The sequence below is a fragment of the Hetaerina americana genome, unplaced genomic scaffold (genome assembly GCF_022747635.1).
Source record: "Hetaerina americana unplaced genomic scaffold, ioHetAmer1.1.p SCAF_7, whole genome shotgun sequence".
Lineage (NCBI taxonomy): Eukaryota > Metazoa > Arthropoda > Insecta > Odonata > Calopterygidae > Hetaerina > Hetaerina americana.
Window position 1 is genome coordinate 13,905,366 of NW_027287316.1, and position 21,764 is coordinate 13,927,129.

Sequence of the window (21,764 nt, forward strand, 5' to 3'; positions counted from 1 at the left end):
TAATGAAAACACAAAAAATAAAATCACAATCTTGAGAGTCCTTTCTTGGGTATAATGCCATTACATGATTTGACAATGCTTCACCCAGAATTTATTTCGACCCCTGTTTACAGATTGTAAGGAGTAATTCCATTTTGTCCTTCTTCTGCCCTGGTCCTGCAGAAATGAAGGATCCTAACGAGGACTATACAAAGGCCTTTCTATTACTTAAATCGTTGGGCCAATTCAAAAAGGGATGGCTTTCGCCGGTTACGAAATCGTGAAACAATTCTACGGTAAGTTATTCACCAGAGGTAATTTATATGATTTTAACCTATTTTATTGTGCTTGCGATTCTATTAGACTCAATTTTCGATATCCAAGTTAATAAAAGATTTATTCGACTTAGTTCTAATAATGGACGGTCATAAATCACGCGAACAAGTTTCCACTGCATTAATTTTCTCCATCAGCTACTAAGACAACGCTGGACTGCGATTAAAATGGTAGAGACGTGCTATACAGCGTTAACTCGCATGTATAATTACATCCTTATAAAATATGCTACTAAGCCTTTTGGGTTGAGAGGTACAAGTGATTCTCATTACGAAAGCAAGGAGCAGTGATAAATAAAAAATTTACAGGTATAACCGAAATTCAAACACGAGTCCTCGTGATTGGAAGTCAATTCACACCAACCCGATTCCCACGAAAAATATGGCTTAAACTTTAAAGAAAGTATAAAAAAAGTTATCTTAACTTTATTTCTATAGTTTTAGAGTTTTAACCATAGAAATTGGAATGCATAAAACGGAAACAAATAAAAAGATAAACGTCGGGACTTACGAAAAACCGTTGAAAGGTGAACACGGAGTGTAAGCAGCTGAAGAAATTGAATATTAGACGATACATTAATGATTACCTCATTTCTCTTACGGAGCGAATCTTGGAAGCGTAAAACTGAGGAGGGCTCACCAAACGAATCACGACCATTGAGTTGGTAAGACTTGAACGGTATGAGCAGTTAAATTTCCGATTAGATGGTTGGATCATTGGAGATAAATGTGGTGTTTCTAGCTTAAGGCAGGGCTTAGAAGTTAAGCAGTACAATGCTCAGACCTATATTCATCAATAGCTATCTTTACCGGTAGACAATTACTTATAATAATGACATTGTCGCCTAAATCATTTCCCATAGGTAAGAGGGAAGGGCAAGGCAAGACATAACTCTAAAGTGGTATAAGACTGGCCACAGAGGAAGTGAGAATCAGCGTAAGAGACAACTAGGATGGTTAGTCATGACATAAATGCCATCGAACTCCAGCGAAAAGGTTCAGGGGTTTTAATTTTGAACCTGTGTTAATATCTGTTACACAAGGTTGCTGAATGTTATCAGTCATTTCGTTTGCCACGCAGTTGTGTAGTGTAGATGTCCTTCTCGGGAAGTTGTCTCACAAAATGTTGAATAAGTACGTATTTCCAATGCTCAGCCATGAACGACACAACATGCGTCGCTCATTTTCCGACTAAAATTTTCGTTTAGTACCTGTATTCATGATTACACGATAGACCATGTATTTCTGGCACTATTGCAATCACTTGAATTTAATTGAACTGAATACACAAATCCACTTTTCTGCAACTTATTCTATCACATTTATTTGTATACTTTAATATTTGAGAAGGAGAAATAAGATTTTTAGCCCTCGAGGTCTGGAGTTCTATTTGTACCCACTTATTTGACGTAAATAGATGAGTACGTTTTTATGTATTAAAAATTGTCAAACCATAATGCCCATGTGATTACATGCTTATCGATAAAATTGTTTTTGGCTCATCGTTCTGAGCTTACGCTTGCAAGCCATTATTTAGTTTGGCACGCCCACTCATAAGGTGCGTCATATTTTGCTGAAGTGGGCTGCAATCATACGGCCGGTCATCCCCTGAATTCATGATCATCAATATAGGGGGCAATTTGAGCAATCATGATTCATTAACTTAAATCATCCATGTCCAAATTTCGTCACGAGAATGGTCTATCCCTTGCATGCCGCAATTCGTCATATGACAGGCGTCCTTTCCATCCTTTTCTTCCTTGAGCCGCCTCAGTCTTCGCGCTCTTTCGAATTTTGTTGGTGGAGAGGGCAAACGACGCCTTTGCCCTCCCGTTTCGCGGACTGGAGGGACGATACTCATGCGTATTCCTCATTTCTTCCGATTCCATGCATTATATTGATTGCAGGTGATTAGAATCGGTGAAAATCGTTCCAAACCTCTCAAATCCCTCAAACGGTGTCCAGCGATATCTTCAGATTATGTATTCAAGATATATTTATCAAGTAATTTAACAACGCCTTTGTTATTAATTCTAGAAAAGTTTAATTTTTGGGCGAACCTCCAATAAAGCTGCACCAATAAATATTAACCTTTCTAACTCACCTCCTCGATGTTTTGTGTGTAGTTTCACTTTAACGCAAATACTGATTTTTAAATTTGAATGGCACAATTTTTTTATTTATAAGTTAGGAATTGACATTGAATGCCTTTTGAAAAACTTCCACCACGTTCGAAATATATATTAAAAATGAAACTTGTGTATTCTTTGACAGACAATCCATCTCCTGACATACTAAGGTTTCATTTATTTGGTAATTGTTAGCAAAAACACTCAAGTCCTTCTGATAACAAAAAACTCTATAATATAATGATTTTACCCATCCTCAGAACATCACAAATTCAAGATTCTAAAAATGTACATTATCACTTTAAGCCAACCTTCACAATATGCACCATTGGAGAATGTGATGCATCTGGTATTAATTTTCATGTAAAAATATATGAAAAATAGTAATTCAAAAGAGGAAATCTAAAAGAAAGAGGAAGACTGAAATGCTGAAGACTATGGCAAGGAACTGTACAAGATGATTTGCAAAGAGTCCATCTTTATCAGCAACTATCATGATGGTGACTGAAGATGTCAATTTTAAAAACCTGGGACCAACTCAAATTAACTGACCTTTCAATAATATAAATATAATAAATTGTTGTCACATTATTTTGCATGCATTAAAGAAATAAACTTCATGAGTTAAACTACATGTCTCTCACCAAGGTCAAGAGTATGAAAAGAGAAATAACTGTTCAGGAAGGAGGCAACACTTTAGCCAGAATCTTCCTAGTTGGGCCACTGGGAAGTATTTGGTCATCTTTGAAATCCCCTGCCACAGAGCATTAGTCTGTAATCATCTCAAAAAAAGGAACACTGGGACAATATTCTTCGTTGGAGAAAGAAACCCACCTCCATTTTTAATTTATAAAAACAATGAATTTTGGTTTTGGTCAGATTTCATAAAACTCCCAAATAATTGAAGTCGCCAATAAAATAACATTTCCAAGAATACTAGGAAAATCAAAGAGCAATCTAAAATCATAAGTGCTGAAATCTAAAATCATAAGACACTGACTCCAAAAAAGTGGCTTTACTAGCTTAGTTAGTTTGAGTGTACCAATATGGCAGCATTTTTGCCACTGCTAGAAAGACCTTCCGACGACTCAATTCGCTCCTAACCTCCTTGCATTTCACCTCTTTTTCTACTCCTCCACTCTTTCAACTGCCTAATCAAATCACTCTTCCATCCTATCAAACCCATTTCCTGCCTTCCTCCATCAACCTACCACATTCCTACTCTTTTTTCCACTGTATAAGGTGACCACAACAGTGAAAATTCCATATTGCATGATTAAAAGAAAATTGGAGTCTACCATTGCTGTTTAATACAGGTCAGATGGAATGAAGTTTTTTAACTTGAGAGTCAAAGAACATGCAACAGAAGTGTGGTCAGATTCATCTTCATCTTTTGTAGCAAAATATCTGATGGATACCTAACATTCAAACAATTTTGTTCCTAAAGACCTACCATGGAATATGTTGGCTAACACCCTGTAACAATTATCATTCATGCAATTGAATAGGGCAGGGAAACTATTTCAATAACTTGATTTGAAACAATTCCTTTCATAGTATTGAGCCTCACTCAAAAACTACATAGCTTCCTCCTCAAACCCCTCTCTAAAACTCAGCCAACCCATGCCTACCAATCCTTATTTTTCTGCTCATATACCTCACTCTGGTGTTTTATGAATGAGTGTACTATGGGCTCGTCTACGTGTTTCTGCCCAAGCTCTTAAGCCATGCATGACAGTCCAATGTCCTCATGATTGGTAGAGAGCAATCATTGCTGCATTCCCTTATATCTTCTAAACTATAAATGATTCTTTATTAGTTTGATTGCAATATTGTTGAAATTTAGACGCAGGCTGTAAATGTATTAATGAGGAAATTTCAATGCTCTCTTGCAATGATTTATAGTCAAATTTATTATGTTATTCTGCAAGTTACTCTGATTACTGAAGTCTAAATCCTTTCATTTATGACTTTAAAGGCTGTACGTTTAGCTAATATAAGCTTTTAATTTAGAATGATTTATCTGATTAAAGGAATTCATACCCCGGTAATGGCTAATGCTAAGATGATGAATAATGCTCATTTTTTCAGGTTATACCAGTAGTTTATAGTAGTCTGGTTTAGTAGAGTTAAGGTGACTTATATTCTTATATTATCTATAGGTACATATGAAATGTGATTTATATCAGCAATTTGAATGATCAATATAATGATATAGATACTTTTGAGAAGCAATTAAGTTTTGAATAATAGTTCATTTGGGTGAAAATCCTAAAAATAGAGGAAGTTTTCTGAGTGATATCAGTTTGATAAATTAGGTTAATTTCACAGTTCTTTCCATTTGGATGGGAAAGTTTTTATTAGCTCATTGAAGCTTCGCTTTAGTATGAAACATGGTTTTCTTTATCACTGAAAAAAATGAGACAAACTTTATTTCTAGTCCTAATCATATTAGAGGGAACCAGGAGGTCTAAGGTTAGAGTGTTGGACTTCTGATCAGAGGGCCAAGGTTCATTTCCAGGGGAGCCTTCTAAGCACCTTCAACTTCAGCCAAGCTGTATGATTTTTCAGGTACCAGAATGTCCTGGGAAACCATAGGCAGCAAAGGAAAAGGAACTGACCTCCTTGCCCTGATGTGTGAATTTCACATGCCATTGGACTTATTGTTGGATGAACTCTACCCTCGCCTATCAAAACGACCTTTGGGCTGATAACTGTGATAATAGTTTATGTTTTAATCATTTTAAAGTTCATGATCTCAATCAAATGAAAATACCACCCCTATCATTAGTTTGTTTCTAAATAATAAAATTAATAAGTTAATTTAAAAAAAATGGTTCAACTCTCATAAAAAGTATATAAACGTACCAGCTTGATTAGATTATCTTTATATGACTTGGTGCATTATTTAAAGGAAACATATGTTCAAGGAACAATTTCCGAAGAAATTCTTTAAAATTTCCTCCACTATGATATCTCTTTACCTCAGACACTTTATTTTTGCCTCATGGAGTTTAAGAGGATGCTTCGGTAGCTTAAGTGGCTAAAGCACTCGACTGGATATTGAGGGATCTAGGTTCCCTCGGAATCTAGGAATCCCAGTCAAGGCAAATGATTTTTAAACTCTGAAATTGTTGCATTGAAATGCACATTAGGGGATGACTCCATTAAAAGTTACTGTTGCGGCATCTCCCGCAGTTTCTTTGGAATTTGTCATGAAGAAATGACTTTTATTGGAACAGCAATTAAAAGAAAGTGTTTTTTGATTTAATGATTTTTACTAAATTAGTCAACCATTGTGTTTACATACTAAGTTCTTGCATTAAAATTAATCAAATATAACATAATTTTAGTTATATTTTACTAAAAGTACAAATACCTATCATATAATATTCATGTTATCAAATGAAAATAAAATTTTTAGAGGAATTACTATTAGCAGCAGTAGACTGACTTAGGGTGTACTTTTGATGGGCCCTGGCTTTAAACACTCCTACACTAACCAGGTACAACTAACTAATATGACAAAATATATTAATAAACCTCATTCTACTTACTGAAATACTCATTCTTTAATTATGAATATTTTCTACCTACCCTTATTTCATACAAAATGCATAGTCATTCCCTCCCTCTTTTTCCCACCATTCTACTCTCTATGTCAGCATCCCATTACCTCTAAGTATATTTTAACAACCACTTGCCCTGTCTTTGAATTTATTCTGACAGCTGACTCTACCTTACCACCATGAATTAAATTTTGTTTTCCCATCCATTCATTTTCTTGTCTCCATTCTTCTTCACATAAACATATATATATCAAATGTTACCAATCCATGCTTATCTTCCTGTCTCTATGACTATATTTCTGAGCTATATAAACTATGTTTCATGTGAAAGCTTTTACTAGCCTTTTCTTTATGTCTTCACTTGAGATGCCCACCATTAACTCCAACTATTTGTAAATGCTTATCTAATGCAATCCTTCTTTCTTTATTCCTACTACTTAGTAAATTGTCATCCAAAACACTTCCTAAATAGATAAATGGTTTTACTTGTTCTAGTTTGTGTTTCCCAACCTTAATGTTTATCTTAGCTATGCTATTTCTTAAGAATCTCAATGCTATCATTTTTATATGATTAATTCTCATTCAACACCTATTACACGTACATTGCATGCACTAAGTAATGATTGTAACCCTTTTACTAACTGGCTAAGTAATGCTTAATCATCTGCAAATTTTAATTAATTGAAAATGCTCCGCCAACTTTCCCTACAACCAGCAGCTCTCCCCTTGCTTCCCTTACCGCTTCCTTTACATGTATGTTTTTTGAAAAGAACAGGTTACAATGTTATTCCCAGCTTTACCCCCTGCCTAGAATTGCCCATCCTGACTGTTCATCCCCAATCCACACTTGTGCAGTCTGAGATATAATATCCATCCTTCTTGTATACACTCCAACTTCTCCTCATAATTTCTGCAAAATGTTAATTAACCACTCCCAGGATGCTCTTTTGAATACCAACTCAACATACACAATGGATCCAAATACATCCTGGTGGCACCCAATGCTCCTTTCAACTATTGACAAAATTATGGCAATGGCCTCAAGCATACCCCTCCCCCTTTCAAAACCCAAATTAAAATTCCCCTAAATACTCATTTGCACTCTACTCCATACTTTTGATCGTGATGCCAAAAAATGACTTCGCCATATTGCCGTGAAATTATACCTATAGTCCTCACCTAACACTACTTTTCCTGTTTTGGGATGGTATCCATACAGTTCTTACAAAGTCTTCCAGCTTAAGTCCTCACCATTAATGCTATGAATTATCCCATAAAAATTCTTCCTTTACCACCTTTTTCAATTATTGAGCTTGTAGTTCTCCTGAGGTGTTATCTATTCTCAAAGCTTTCTTTGATTTAAGTTCCCTTTATGCCTTTTCTATCCTGCAAACAAGTATTTTTACTGCCAAACTATCACTGTTAACATCATATTCCCTTCCTTTGTCCTAGCTCTCCGACCTATTAACTTAACAATATAATTCCTTGATTATAATAGAAATGTTTATTGATCTTTTAACCAACAGTTCATGAAATTGATTTTGTGTTCTTATCTTTATATATTCTTTACATTTTGCCATAAAGTTTTCATTGATTAATATTTTACCATTTTATTTGAAATATTTTACATAGAATCCTGACTTTTCCTTCAACCTTCCATATAATTTATATATTTTTCCATATTTGTATCCTCACAATGTCCTTGGGCTATGTTCACTTTGCCCCATTACTTTCTTGCCAAGTTCTTGTTTGTGCTTTCTACTTCTTAATTCCGAGTTCATATTATTTTTTTCCCTTATAATATTATTTTATTTTATATCCGTTCTGCACTTAAGTTCTTTAATTTTATTAGCATTTTTGTTATTATTATTATTTAGATGGAAATTGAAGTTAATCATTATTTTTTCAGATTTTGTATTTATTTCTTTTTTGTTTCATTCGGTTTCTTGGTACATTACCTCGGCATGATGTGCTGCTGCACCAAGCTTGAAAGAGAAATCTTTCATATTCATGCGGTTGAAGTTATTTTTCATGTCCATATTAATTTAATGTATACAAGTCTGCATCAGATATTACCGCTAGTCTTTATCCTTTGAATTTTGAGAGAACTCAGTTTGTGGTAGTCCTTCTGATGCTGAGAGGCAGCGAAATGTTCAAGTTAACATTGCTGGGAGAATATTGGGTAAGAGGGACCGAGGAAGGAAACATAATAGGCTTTTTTGGCGGCATGAAGGCAGTAGTAACAACCGAAGGATGAAAAAATGAGGAGCATACAAGAGTCATGGCATGTACACGTGGAAGACAATAGTTGTTAGGTACCTTACAAAATCCTCCTTCACCAGGTCGTTTACATCCGATCTGATCAAAGATGAATGCACCCACCTTCGCCGTATTCGAGCAGGTGGGGAACAAAGAGATGCCGTCTCAGGATTAGTAGGTGACGTCGTTACCCCGAAGCTGCAGGAAACACTGGGACGACGGCCTAGGGAAAACCATTCCTCACTCCCGGACCCTCTGTCTCGCCTTCTGTTTGCAACTGGTCATTTTACCGTTCGGTGTCGAAGTGTCGTGCGTGGTCGGAGTGGGGGGGTGACCCACGAACAGATGATCTCGGGGCGCGATTCTGAAGTAGTGAGAGTCTTCATATGAGGGGATTGCGTAGCGAGAGGTCAAGAGGTCGGATTATTTATCTTTGGGACCGTGTTGGCAGTGGGCGCTTGTTCCTCACTTCGGCCTCATACGCCGCGCTGCCGCCGCCGTCAGCACTCGCTCGGAAACACCCAGCGCAGACAGACGGTCGTCCACCGAGATGACGGCGTACATTTGGTCCCGACTCCTCATCCCGGTGTCCCTCCTCTGCCTCTGCGGCGGTCTCTCCCAGGAGATCCTCACTCCAAGCGGCGCCAAGGACAAGGGAATGCAAGGTGGGCACTGATGAATTTCTAATAATCGATTAGCGAAAACAAGGCGGTTTAGGGGAGTTGCGGAGGAAGAAGGGTGGGTTTTTTTAAGCGTAGGCGCGGGCTTGAATTCCCAAGTTTGAATCTTTGAAATGATACCTCGTATTTCGCTGTCGCTACCACTTAATGAACCTATAAATTAAATCAAACATGTCCTCATAACAGGGACACCTAAAACTATTTTAGGCATTGCCCCCATGATCATGCGTACATGAATCTCTAATAATATTCTGTGTAGTATATGTTTACGCATCTAAATACAACAAACAGTAAGTGGTATGTTCATTGATATAAGTATTTCAGGCCTTAATTCATCTTTCTTTATGAGTGCATATGATTGTAATCTGCTATAGAGGAACATTCATTCTGAGTTTTTATCATGCTTCGTCACTTATAACAAGAAGCTATTCATGCTTTTATTTACCCATTTCTTAGGGTTCATTCAAGCAAAGAATTTCAAATCCTGACAACGACTTGACGAGCAGCAGTGCAGCTAGCTATGGGTAACTTGATTTAAATGATGGTGGGTGCAATGAACTTGTCAGGCATGAAAATCGACGAAATATTGATGCTGGTAATTGTAATGTCGCACATGTCCATCCTAATTTTGCTTTGCTGGCCAGGCTGTTTTTCAATGATGAAATGGAAAATATTCCACTCTCAACAGCATTCCAAATTCCCGTTAATGTCATAAAAAGTTTTGATTGTGATAAAGACCTCTGGTAATTTCTATTGTAATCGTTATTCTAAAAAAATGTTTATTATTTCAATGACCAGCAGGCCCTAATTATAAAGCCTCATCTTTTAAGGCCATTTAACTCCGTATACTCATTTCCCTTATAAATTATTCTAACACGATTGAATTTTCGATGTTTCCCAGTTACAGTATTTCTTTATTTATTTCAGGTGATGAAGTGTCCAGCACACTTTCAAAGATCCCTGAGACTGGAAAACCGAAGAAATCATTAAGTTGTTACGAAGGTAAACAAAATCTACCATGGTTTAATTTATGTAACGTAAATTTTAGATTTTTAAGTTCCGAAACAGGATCAATTTTTACTTTAGTTCATTACAATTTATCTATTGTAATTTAATGACTACATCTTAAACATTTTATTAGTAACTGTGATATTTTACATTTATCCTTAAATGTTTCAATAGTTTATGTATTGGAAATTCTGAACAGACATTAGGGTCTGCATTGACAGGTTTACTTTACGAGCATGAGGAAAATTCCAAATTAGTGAACTTTTATTTGGTAATTGGTGTGAATTTACCGTTCTAATATGAAATTGCAATATACTATATTCCACCCGCCATGACAAACGTTTTTGACGACTAATGAGCGATTAGTATCAATTTCTATCGTACAATCTTAACACAATTACTGTAACAATAGTACCATTCGCATATTCATTGCTTTAAATCTTTGCATCCTAGGTTTGGTCATTGAAATAAATGTAAATATTTGGTATGGTCAAGTGATGCTAATTTCGTCAGCCTTTGGGACGTTGAGTGCCGTATTTCTTCACCATCAGAACGTATTTTCGTTATTACAAAATGTGATCTAAAATCTCCTTTCATTTTATAAGGGACAAGGTTAAGCGCTTTTTCCGGGAAACCGCGATGTTCAACCAAGGTTGGCAGATACCGAGGATTTAATGATAAATATACATTATTATATTTTCAAATTTTAGAACGTAAAAATCCCATAAAATTCTCTTAAATTGTTAACGTTTTTTATAATTATTGTAATGATACGTAGGTAATGTACTCCTTAAGACAGGTTTGTGATGAACACAAACTACCAAATAATTCTCTTGCCTCTCCTAACTAAACACAATATCCTACTCTGCAACAAATATCCCCTCTATATCTACGCATATGTTATTCCTCCCTGTATTTCGTCCGACAACCCTAGCCAATCATATACCCGTCCCTTCTTTTGCCTAACAATCTCCCCTCTAGCACAGTCGCCAGCGTCCCACTGCCAATCAATATGCTTAGGAGTCATTTTTCCTGTCTTCTTATGATTTCTCCCAACAATCCCTTCTCCTCCCCCACCATACACACACCATTTTTCTTGCACTTGCTCATTTGTTTTCTTCTCTGTCCATTTCACCTCCTCCATCCTTCTCCATCCTTCATTCTCCATCTCCTATCATCCCGCTTCAATGACTATGTTTCCGCACCGTACATAACTGCGCTCCATATCAAAGTTTTGACTAGCCTTTTCTTAATATCCTTACCCAACGTTTCTGTCATCAATTCATTTCTCTATGTGAAAGCTTTTTTGCCTGGCACAATTCTTCTCCTTACGACCCTAACACTTGGGCCATTTCGGTTGGAAACATTTCTGAGGTACGTAAACTGTTCCATCTGCTCCAGTTTTTGCCCTGCTATTTAAATGTTTGACATATCCTTTCTCTTTCTGGAAAAACGCATAACCTTGATCTATTTACAAATATTCTCATCCCATATCTATCGCACTGAATTTCCTATTCACTCAGCAGTACTTGAAACTCCGTGGCTGATTGACAAACTAAATTCTCCACATATACTTTGAACAGCACAGCACTCCAACTTCGAATACTCCCCTGTTTTTTTCCTCTGCCTAAAACTGCGCATGAGAACTTCTCATTCGCCACTCTCCTCTGAGGTGTCAAGGACACGTTCATCGTATGCAAGTTGCATATAAGCCTATTACCCCTCCAATTTACTTCTATTTATGAAACATCCATTAATTTTACCTGATTCACTTTATCAAACGCCATTCCTAAATCTACGAATCGGATAAATACATCCTGATTGTATTCTGTGTTCCTCTGTATTAGAGACCTAATTATTGCAAATTCATAGTGTTAGCCTCGCCGCTTCCTGAACCCAAACTGATCATCCCCTAAGTAATCATTTGCCCTAATCCTCTTGTTGATGATCCTGAGAACCACTTTACCGGTGTGCGAAATCAAACTGTAGTCCTCTCATGACTTTGCCTTTACCTTCATTGGAATAGGAACTAACACTGATCAAACGCAGTTTTCTGGCCAAATTCCTCTCTGATAAATGTTACGAATCGGTCCATAAGATTCTTCCTCTCATATTTTCCAAAACCTTCAAGTAGTTATCCGATTTCAATTCCCTTAAATGTCCTATCCATCTCACCGTCGAGTAACCCTGGACTAAAGCTACATCTATCTTCATCTACGTCATAATCTCATTCTACATGAATACATATCTAACCTTGCCTCTCTAAGTTATTCTATGCATTCCTTTCATATCTCTTTGATCTTTCCTGGTGCAACTAGTATTTTTCCCCACTTATCTCTAATTGTTAACACAGATTGTCCCTTCTTACTTCCTGATATTGATTTAACCTTCTTGTATAGCGAACCAATTTTACCTTTTCCCTACAAACTGTCTTCCTGCTGCGTCAGCGAACTGCGTCTTCCACCACACTTTTTTTCTCGATTTTTTACCCACCTCAATTTATTATTTAATTCTTTTTACTTCCTTCTCCCGAATATTGTATTTACATGTTTCCATTTCCTTCGTTCGTCCACCTTCATTCTCATCTCGTCGGTAATCCATGTTTTCCTTGTCCTTTTTTTATTAACAGTTCCTAGAGTTTCTATTGCGGTTTTCGATGTCCCAATTTTGACATATTCCCGTTTTCCTCAATATTACTCGGCTTCTTTCCCTCAGTCATGACCATTTCTACAGCCAGATGGTACTCCTTCCTTATCGATCCAGTTTAATGCTCCTACATTTCACTATCTAAACCTCCTCCTCTACCTTATCTTTTGGGACCGGACTCTATATTTCAAAACTGCTAATTGTGATCAGTCCGCACCCACTTCTGGAAATCTGTGCGAAATTATCACGCTGTTCCTAAATCTTTGCCCAACCATAGTATAATATAGCTGGTACCTTTCTGATTCGCCTAGCATTTTCTATGTGGATGTGTTGATATTTATTTTTTATTATGACTAGAAAACTCACAGTGGGTCATAAGGGTCGGTACGTCCTAAATACCGCTAATTACGGTATATCTTTTTATTTTACTCACTATTTACATTTATGATCAATAGTAGATTTTCAATTATTCCTCATGGCGAAAATATCTAATCATTTTATTTATTTATATATACCCTGAAAGCCACCGCCGGGGTGTGTGGCAGGGGGTAAATATACACCAGAATAATTTTACCCGAACATGACCCTACCGCAGTCGAACAATGTTATTATGATCCCCTATCGTTCATGGAAAAAAATACATCTTAAATCTATCCGTTCTACACTTAATCTCTCTAATTTTAATAGCATGATCTTTCCTACCGTAGTACAACGGAGTAATAAGACATTTTCAAAATCACTGCTAAAGAGACCTCCTTCCAATTTGTGCAAGAGCTTCAATCTTTAATTTAAACTTCGCTCCGTGAGTGTTTCCCAGGCTAGATGCTCTAATATTTTGGATACGCCACTAGGTTTATCATAATAATGTTTTACAAATCTAGCTCCTCTACGCTGCTTAGCTCACCACCACATTTTTTTCTTTTCCCTTTCGAAAGAAATTCGTAAAAAACATTAAATACTATTCAGGGAATTATCTAAAATAAACTTGACCTCGTTGATGAACCCTTGAGTAGGTGATAAGATCTAACTCAGCTCTGGTTATCATGCTATACTCGAAAAGAATTACGATCAATGATAAAATGCAACAACCTTATGGTTGATAATTTTATGCTCAATGTGGAGTAAATATTCGGAATTATTTACTGGTATTAAAATTATATTTATTTTAAAGTTAAATAACGTCATTAAAATGTTAAACGTAAGCAGAAGGGGAGGCATGCATCCCTCGCCCGGATCTGGATTCGCTTTTGCACTGATCGCCGACCGCCATTCACAGATGACCGCAGATTCTCCGCGATCATCTCGAGGGACGCGTGGGACGAGAAAAAGATGAAGCTGTACACGATCCAGCCCACGCAGTACATTGTGGTGCGGGACGGCGGGAAGCGCTGCAAGACCCACGCGGAGTGCCTCGTCTCCCTGTCGGAGGAGATGCGCCAGGCGGACGACCCCGAGTGCCGGCTCGCGGACAACTTTTACATCGGGGGTAACGGCGAGGTGTACGAGGGTCGCGGGTGGTACGCCGCCCCCTTCTGGCACCTGCACGGTATGCGGCGGAGGGCAGTCACGGTCAAGTTCCTGGGGTCCCACGAGTCCGAGGGTCCCAGCGAAAGGACCCTGCGCGCCTTCTGGAGGATGGCCAAGGATGGAGTGTGGGGTGGAAGGCTGTCGGCCGACTACCATGCCCTCTCCATGGGCCAGGTGTACAACGACAGCACTCTGGTGGGCGGCGCCCTCGAAAGAGTTTTCCAGGAGTCGAGCGTGTGAGTAGATACGAGAATATCTTTTCACTCCACTAACAGCTGCGCTCGTGGATGCCCATGGTGGAACTCGGGGAGGTCTTTCGCTGACAGAGAAGACAAATATTCCTCCTCGAATAATGTGAATATACTACCTTGATCAAAAATTTCCCGGAATTTATTCAGAAAATTAAAAATACAAGTTTATTCATCTAAATCTATATTGTCCCCTTCAAAGTAATCCCCATCGACTGCAACACACTTATGCCAGCGCTTGATCCAATCCTCGAAACATTTTTTATATTCGGTTTTCGGTATGTCCATCAGTGCTTCCTGCGATTTTTCCATTACTTCCTCTCGGCTGCTAAAACGCGTTCCCCGTAATGGTTTTTTAACTCGATTGAACAGAAAGAAGTCACAGGGAGCCAAATCAGGTGAATTCGGTGGCTGTTGGATGGTATTTGTTGCATTTTTCGTCAAAAAATTACGAATAATGATAGCACTGTGCGACGGTGCGTTATCATGGTGCAAAATCCACGAGTTTTCTGCCCACATTTCTGGTCTCTTTCGGCGAATTGCTTCACGCAAACGTCTCATAACGCCCAAATAATACTCTTTGTTTACTGTCTGGCCTTCTGGCAAAAATTCATGATGCACTACACCGTTGTAATCCATGAAAACCGTCAGCATTGCCTTCTTTTTTGACTGAAAACGACGTGGTTTTTTTGGTCTCGGCTCATTTGGTGAACGCCATTCACTTGCCTGATGTCTGGATTGCGTGTCGTACTCATAAACCCACGTCTCGTCTCCAGTAATGATCCTTTTGATGAATGTGGGATCGGATTCAGCCTCGCAAATCATGTCTTTTGCGACGTCAACACGGTCTCTTTTTTGCATGAAATTGAGGTCTTTTGGCACCAACTTTGCTGCTACACGACGGAAACCCAAATCATTAACCACAATGTCTTGGGCGGATCCATAGGCAATGTTCAAGTCCTCCGCTATTTCTCTGATGGTTAATTTGCGGTTATTGACCAACATTTCTTTTACTTTATCAATTTTTTCACCGACTTTCGATGTCGATGGTCTGCCACTGCGTTCATCATCTTCGATTGACTCACGACCACTTCTGAACCGCTCGTGCCACTGGTAAACGACCGTTTTTTTTAGAGAATCGTTGCCGAAACACTTTTCCAACATTTCCAACGTCCGTGCGCCACTAAATCCGTTTTTTACGCAAAATTAAATACAAGTTTGTTGTTGCAAATTTAAATCCATTTCTGAAATTGTAAAAAATCGCCAACACACACAGAGATAGATGTACTCTTGGCTACGTAACTTTTGCAAATGTCAAGTTATGACACTAAGATTTAAAGGGAATATCAACAACAGATGTACCAATTTAACAAAAAAAACAGAACTCAAATCGGAACGATGGGAGCGCCACACGGTGGTTATTCCGGGAACTTTTTGATCAAGGTAGTATGCCACCTATCATCTGAAGAAGAGGGGTAAAGTTATTTTTCAATTTTCTCTTATAATATCTCAGATGTTGCACGTTGTCTTGATAAACCGATATACTATATATATATATATATATATATATATATATATATATATATATATATATATATATATATATATATATATATATACGGCGGGGGAGGGGATAGCGCCCTCCCCCGCCCTGAATGTATACATATATATATATATACACACACACACACAAAGATTTCGTCTCTAGAAACTACCAGAGACCTGATGATGGCGTCAAGCGTCGAAACCTAGGTCCTGCCCTAAATAATGTTTGTTTTGAATTAAAAAGTAATATTTTTATTTCAAAATCTATATAATACACCTTAAATACCATTTTCTACATAAAAAATAAGTATTTACTATTCAATTCGTCTGTTAACTACCACTAGGTCTTAGGCTACTCATACGCACGCCAAAAATCTAAAAAAATTCCGAATCGGCATTTTGGGCACTTTCTAGCGCAGTTATGTTTATAGCCCTGAATGTAATCGAGAGAAGTAAAATAATTTGGAGATTTTGTGGCTTCATGCCCTCAATATCTGCAGGGAGTGACACAATTTCCTGCTGGTAACTTGACAATATTTTATGGAGATAAGTAAGGAAATTCCGCTGCAAGGAAATTGACTAACCTATTCCATGCATATTCGTGATTATAGTCATAAACCAAGTGACAGAATGAAGAGTTGAATAATGCGGGTCATTCTAATCTTTAAAAAAAATCTGTGAAGGGTATTAATGACTTAACGAAAGATGGAGGAATTCATCCTTTTTTTTGACTTAGTCTTTGAAGAAGGATTATTAGTTCGTAGAAGGTAAGAGACCAAAGAAATAATTATTTAAACGGTCATTCTCTCTTGAGTAGAAGACACACTTCATTCTTCCGAAATTATTACTGAGTTATATTTAGATTCGAATTCTTGAAGATTTTAGATTATTACCTCCTGTATTCTAAACCAAATAATTTATAATATTACAAACCCCATGGTTTGCAAACCTAAAATTCGATCTTCCTGTCATGGCAATACGTATTCAATAAGGGTGTCAGTGTCATTTGCTAATACCTTTCCTGGTATAAATAATGAGCATTCAGTCGCATGTGAACACTTAGCAATTTCAGACTGTCACACAAAACACTTCATAGACCACATTCAAGAAACACCTTGGCGATTGGTAAATTAATGGTCAAAAATTAACCGACAATTGAATTTGCAGCAGTATTCAAATTAGTTATAAAAATTGCACATTTGGAAATCAAAATTACATTCACTCTATTTTTGAAGGGAAGATATTTAAAATATTATGTATAAGATGAACGAATCTCCTTTTTTCGTCGATATGGACGATTTTAAAATGTAGAGGTTGACTATCAATTAAAAAAAGATTCACAAAAATGAAAATAATTATCCATTTGTTCACTAGTACATGAGGACATTTTTCCAAAGAATGGCAATATATAAAATCCTTGTTCCTTAATACATCGATCAAATTAGAGTACAGTACACCTCTAAAACAATCAAAATTCACATTATTAGACAGTTCGCACTTATTTTGCGTTTGCATTTGCCACCTAAAAGTCTCAAAGGAATGAATGTGTTACAATAAAAAACAGCCAAATACCAATTACATTATGTATTGTTCTTATTGTTAGTTATTTCTTCGTCGAAAAAATATACGGATGTAAAATGCCTCCACATCCATCAATATACTAATAATAAGGGAAGGATTAGGGCGGAGGTCAATAGCTAGCTCATCAATCTCTCGCACCTACCTCATTACCCGGAACAATGCCACATATGCTATTCGAAATCATAGGAGCAAAACTAATTTTTGTATACAAAGGCCTATATAGAATATCATAACAATTCCTTACAATATGGTCATAGCCATCTTCAATCGCACACACTTTTCATTGTGACTGGAAAAGAGATAACTCCAATTTACAGGAGCTAATTTGTCCTTGCGTGTTATCCTCGGGGCTACTACATGTATAAATGATACGTTTACTCTGTTCCAATGAAAACTCTGTTTTGAATGTCACACTCAAAACTGCATTTTTCATCTCTTTACAGGAGAATCAAGGAATTCAACATGTTGGTAACTTGGGAAATAACTCCGGACAAAGGCCTGCCTCTAATCCCACGAAACGAGTGGGGAGCGAAGAGACCAACAAAATCGCTGCCCAAAATTGAATTTAGAGCAGCATACATCATCATTTACGAAGGCGGAGAGCGCTGTTTTACTCCGGAAGACTGCGAGTCCCGCGTCAGGGCAGAACAAGAACAACAACTGCCGACATACGGGGATGTCATCGACAACTTCTACATAGGGGACGACGGTTATGTGTACGAGGGAAGGGGGTTCAAAACAAAGTCTCTGTGGGACATAGACTTCGGAAATGAGAACAGGAACTTATTTAGGCCAGAATACGTGACTATAAAGTTCTTCGGAAACTTCCAGTCCGATCACCCCTCCGAGAAAGCTATCGGCGCCTTCAAACTCCTAGCAAACGGTGGCTTCTGGGCAACCGATGATTATAAACTATACTCCTTGCGCGATGTATACAACAACAGCCAATTCCTTGGCGATGGATTTTACGATATCGCAAGGAAATGGAATGCATGGGCGTCCGAGCTGGACGATCGTTTCGCGGGAGAATCGCCAAAAGAAGAATTTAGCGGACTAGTCAAACGTAGCGATTGGGAGGCCAGCGAACCCTCGAAAGAATTTGGAAGCATCAGACATCCTGTTGACTACGTCATCATTAATGGGCTTTCCGACAGCGGCACTTGCCTCAATTCGAAGGAATGTAAAAACCTTTTGAAAGAAATACAGGAAAATGAACGGGAGGACTACGGTGACCTCAAGGATAACTTTTACGTGTCGGATAATGGTAAGGTTTACGAAGGGAGAGGGTGGAATAATGAACCTCACTTCCAAACAAAATATTTCAATAAATCCTTGATCACGATAAACTTCCTTGGAAGTCACAAAGAGCGTGGAGCATCGATAGCGTCGCTTGCCGCTTTCGAAAACTTCATCAGAATCGGTGTGGAACTTGGCAAGATAGCGCCAAACTATCAAATCTACTCCTCCCGTAACGTATATGATGCACCAGATATGTTAGGAGATGGCTTTAACGACTACTTTCTAAACACCAAACAATGGTCGAAAAAATTGGACACACTCACAGAAAACGAACGATGGGACTCTGAAGTGCTTCCGATAGTTCGTCAAGGAGAATGGCCTGCTGTTTCTGCTATTGCGACCTATCATCCATATTCGGATCCCGTACAATACGTTGTCATCGGCAGCACAGGGGATCGCTGTTTCACCCACGATGAATGCAGTGACATCATTAAAGAGGGACAGACAAGGAACTTAACCAATAGTCGAGGGTTCTTAGACAACTTTTATATCGGCGACAACGGACTGGCTTACGAGGGCAGAGGATGGAATTTCGCACCCACCAGTTATCTCGAAGTATTCAAGTCCCAGTTCTACTATGTTACTTTCTTCAGGCAGTACGGAGAGGTGGCACCTCCATCTACACTCTCAGTCGCCGCTTTCAACCGTTTGATGGAGAACGGAGTGAGGACGCAGAAGCTCTCTCCCAACTTCAAAATCATTTCGATCCACCAGATATTTGACAGTGAGGCCGCATCGGAGGACATGTTGTACAAAAACATTAAGACCTGGGATCGTTGGAGTTCAGAATTCACCGCATGGCCTAAAGATATGCCTTCAGGCCATGATGTATTCGTTAGCCGAGTTGGTTGGCATGCAGAGAAACCCTCCCGACAAGTCCCCATAATGGGTCATCCACTTGGCTACATCATTGTTCACAATGTGGGAGACCACTGTATTGACTTGTATACCTGCACAAGGAGCCTGCAGGCGATCCAGAAGAACACTCCGGCGAAACATTGGGACGTACCTGATAATTTCTACATTGGAGACGATGGCCACATTTACGAGGGGAGAGGCTGGGATCATTCCTCTTTGTGGGGCGTTAAGGGGATAGATGATAATTTCATCTCAGTTGGATTTCTCGGCTCATTCGATAGCTATCCCCCTTCCCAAAAGGCCCTGCTCGCGTTTCACACTCTCCAAAAAATCGGAATCATTTTGGGTAAACTGAGTCCTACACACAAGGTGTTCTCTTTGGGGGAAATACTGAAGGAAAAAATTGTAGTGTCTGAGAAGCTGGTGGGCGCACTTCAGGCTATTACTTATTGGTCCGATGACATTGATTTGAAATATGACAATGCACGATTACAATCATTGTACAGTCCATTCGTATTGTCGGATGAGTGGAACCTAGCCAAGCTACCGGTCAAGTCGTATGCGCAGATGCCGTTGCCAATAAAATATGTCGCAATCAGGGATGGTGGCGCTTCCTGTAACACATCTGATGCATGTGTAGAGCGTATAATGAAGGAACACGTGGATAGGCATGCGAAAGCAGAAGGAGGGGTTGCGGAAAACTTCTATATTGGGGATGACGGGAATGTGTATGAAGGCAAAGGTTGGGACAAGGATATGAGTTGGGGTTTTACTGGTTGGCTGCAGACTGTCTCTGTGCAGTTTTTCGGCGAATACAAAAATGATTTACCATCTACGAAAGCACTTGAAGCATTCAATACCGTAATAATAAGGGACGGAATAGAGACTGGAAAATTATCGCCTTATTATAAGATCGTACCTATTCCGGAGGGTGACGGAAGAACCTTAGGACGGAAGTTGAGGGAAGAGATTATGACTTGGAAGAATGCGGTTGAAAATATTGAATAGAAACATTTGCGGAAAATGTTACTCTCCGATGTAATGAGCATGCTTATGGAAAACTACGGGAGAAATTTCGGATTTGCTAATTTTTCAGCCGTTAATGAGTGAATGTTAACAAAATGAACTTGTTAAACTTCTTCTGATATTATAATAAATAGTGTAAAAATAGTTAATTAAATTGGTCTCCTCTTTTTTTGTTCAACCTACTAAGTATTTTTGTCCTAATCTAGGACGACTTGGAAAATCCCTCTTAAGAATGGAACAATTATCTCTTTTTCGAATTGCTGGTATTTGGACATAATCTTCTCTTAAAGACATTACCATAATTGGTGCATTTTCTACAAGACATTTTAAATCATATTAAAATCAAATTAAGTTCAATTTTTTCTAATGAATTAATTACTTATTTATCTTTTGATACATTAAAATAATAAAAAATACGGAAAATATACAAAATAAGTGGAGTACAGTCATTTCAAATAATTCGAATCCCCCTGAGCCACTCAGCTCTTCTGGATTTACTTATCAACAGTAGTAAATTTACGCCCCATATGTCATTTTTTTATATCATGCGTACAATTAAAAGTTATTTAATAAAATTCTTGCAATTTTTTCTACATAATACGCAAAAGTTTGAACTAGGAAAATTAAAATAGTGTTCATCATAAGTGGGCGAGATCATTTATGCACTAAAACGCTGCTAAGGTAATCCGATAGCAGTTCCAATTCTCCAAGGAAAGGTTATTAGATTAGTATGACTACCAAATCTGAAAGATAAACATTTATTTTCAGACAAATGTGAAATGTACGCAAGTTATCAAAAAAACAAAAATAAATCAGCAAACGATATTATCGTATTTACCTCCAAAGGGATAACCATAATGTATGACTAATTTTTGAAACCAATGCTAAATGTTTTAGATTACGGATGACTGATGACATCAGCGATCATATTCCAATTGGGTAGAAAAAGTGTGTGCTACTCATAAACCTGCGAAAATGTAATCAATCTATTGAATATATATATATATATATATATATATATATAACCAGTGCAGGGAAATATATATATAATATATATATATAATTCCCTGCACTG

General features: G+C 37.9%; 1 protein-coding gene across 1 annotated transcript; it reads left to right on the forward strand.

Moving 5' to 3' along the window:
- The first annotated feature begins 8,757 nt into the window (after window positions 1–8,757).
- LOC139696917 (uncharacterized) lies at window positions 8,758–21,665 on the forward strand. Its single transcript, XM_071595803.1, has 4 exons — window positions 8,758–8,936; window positions 9,879–9,953; window positions 13,882–14,368; window positions 17,950–21,665. The coding sequence occupies exons 1-4, from the start codon at window positions 8,822–8,824 to the stop codon at window positions 20,669–20,671; spliced, it is 3,399 nt and encodes a 1,132-aa protein (XP_071451904.1). The 5' UTR covers window positions 8,758–8,821; the 3' UTR covers window positions 20,672–21,665.
- The last annotated feature ends 99 nt before the right edge of the window (window positions 21,666–21,764 follow it).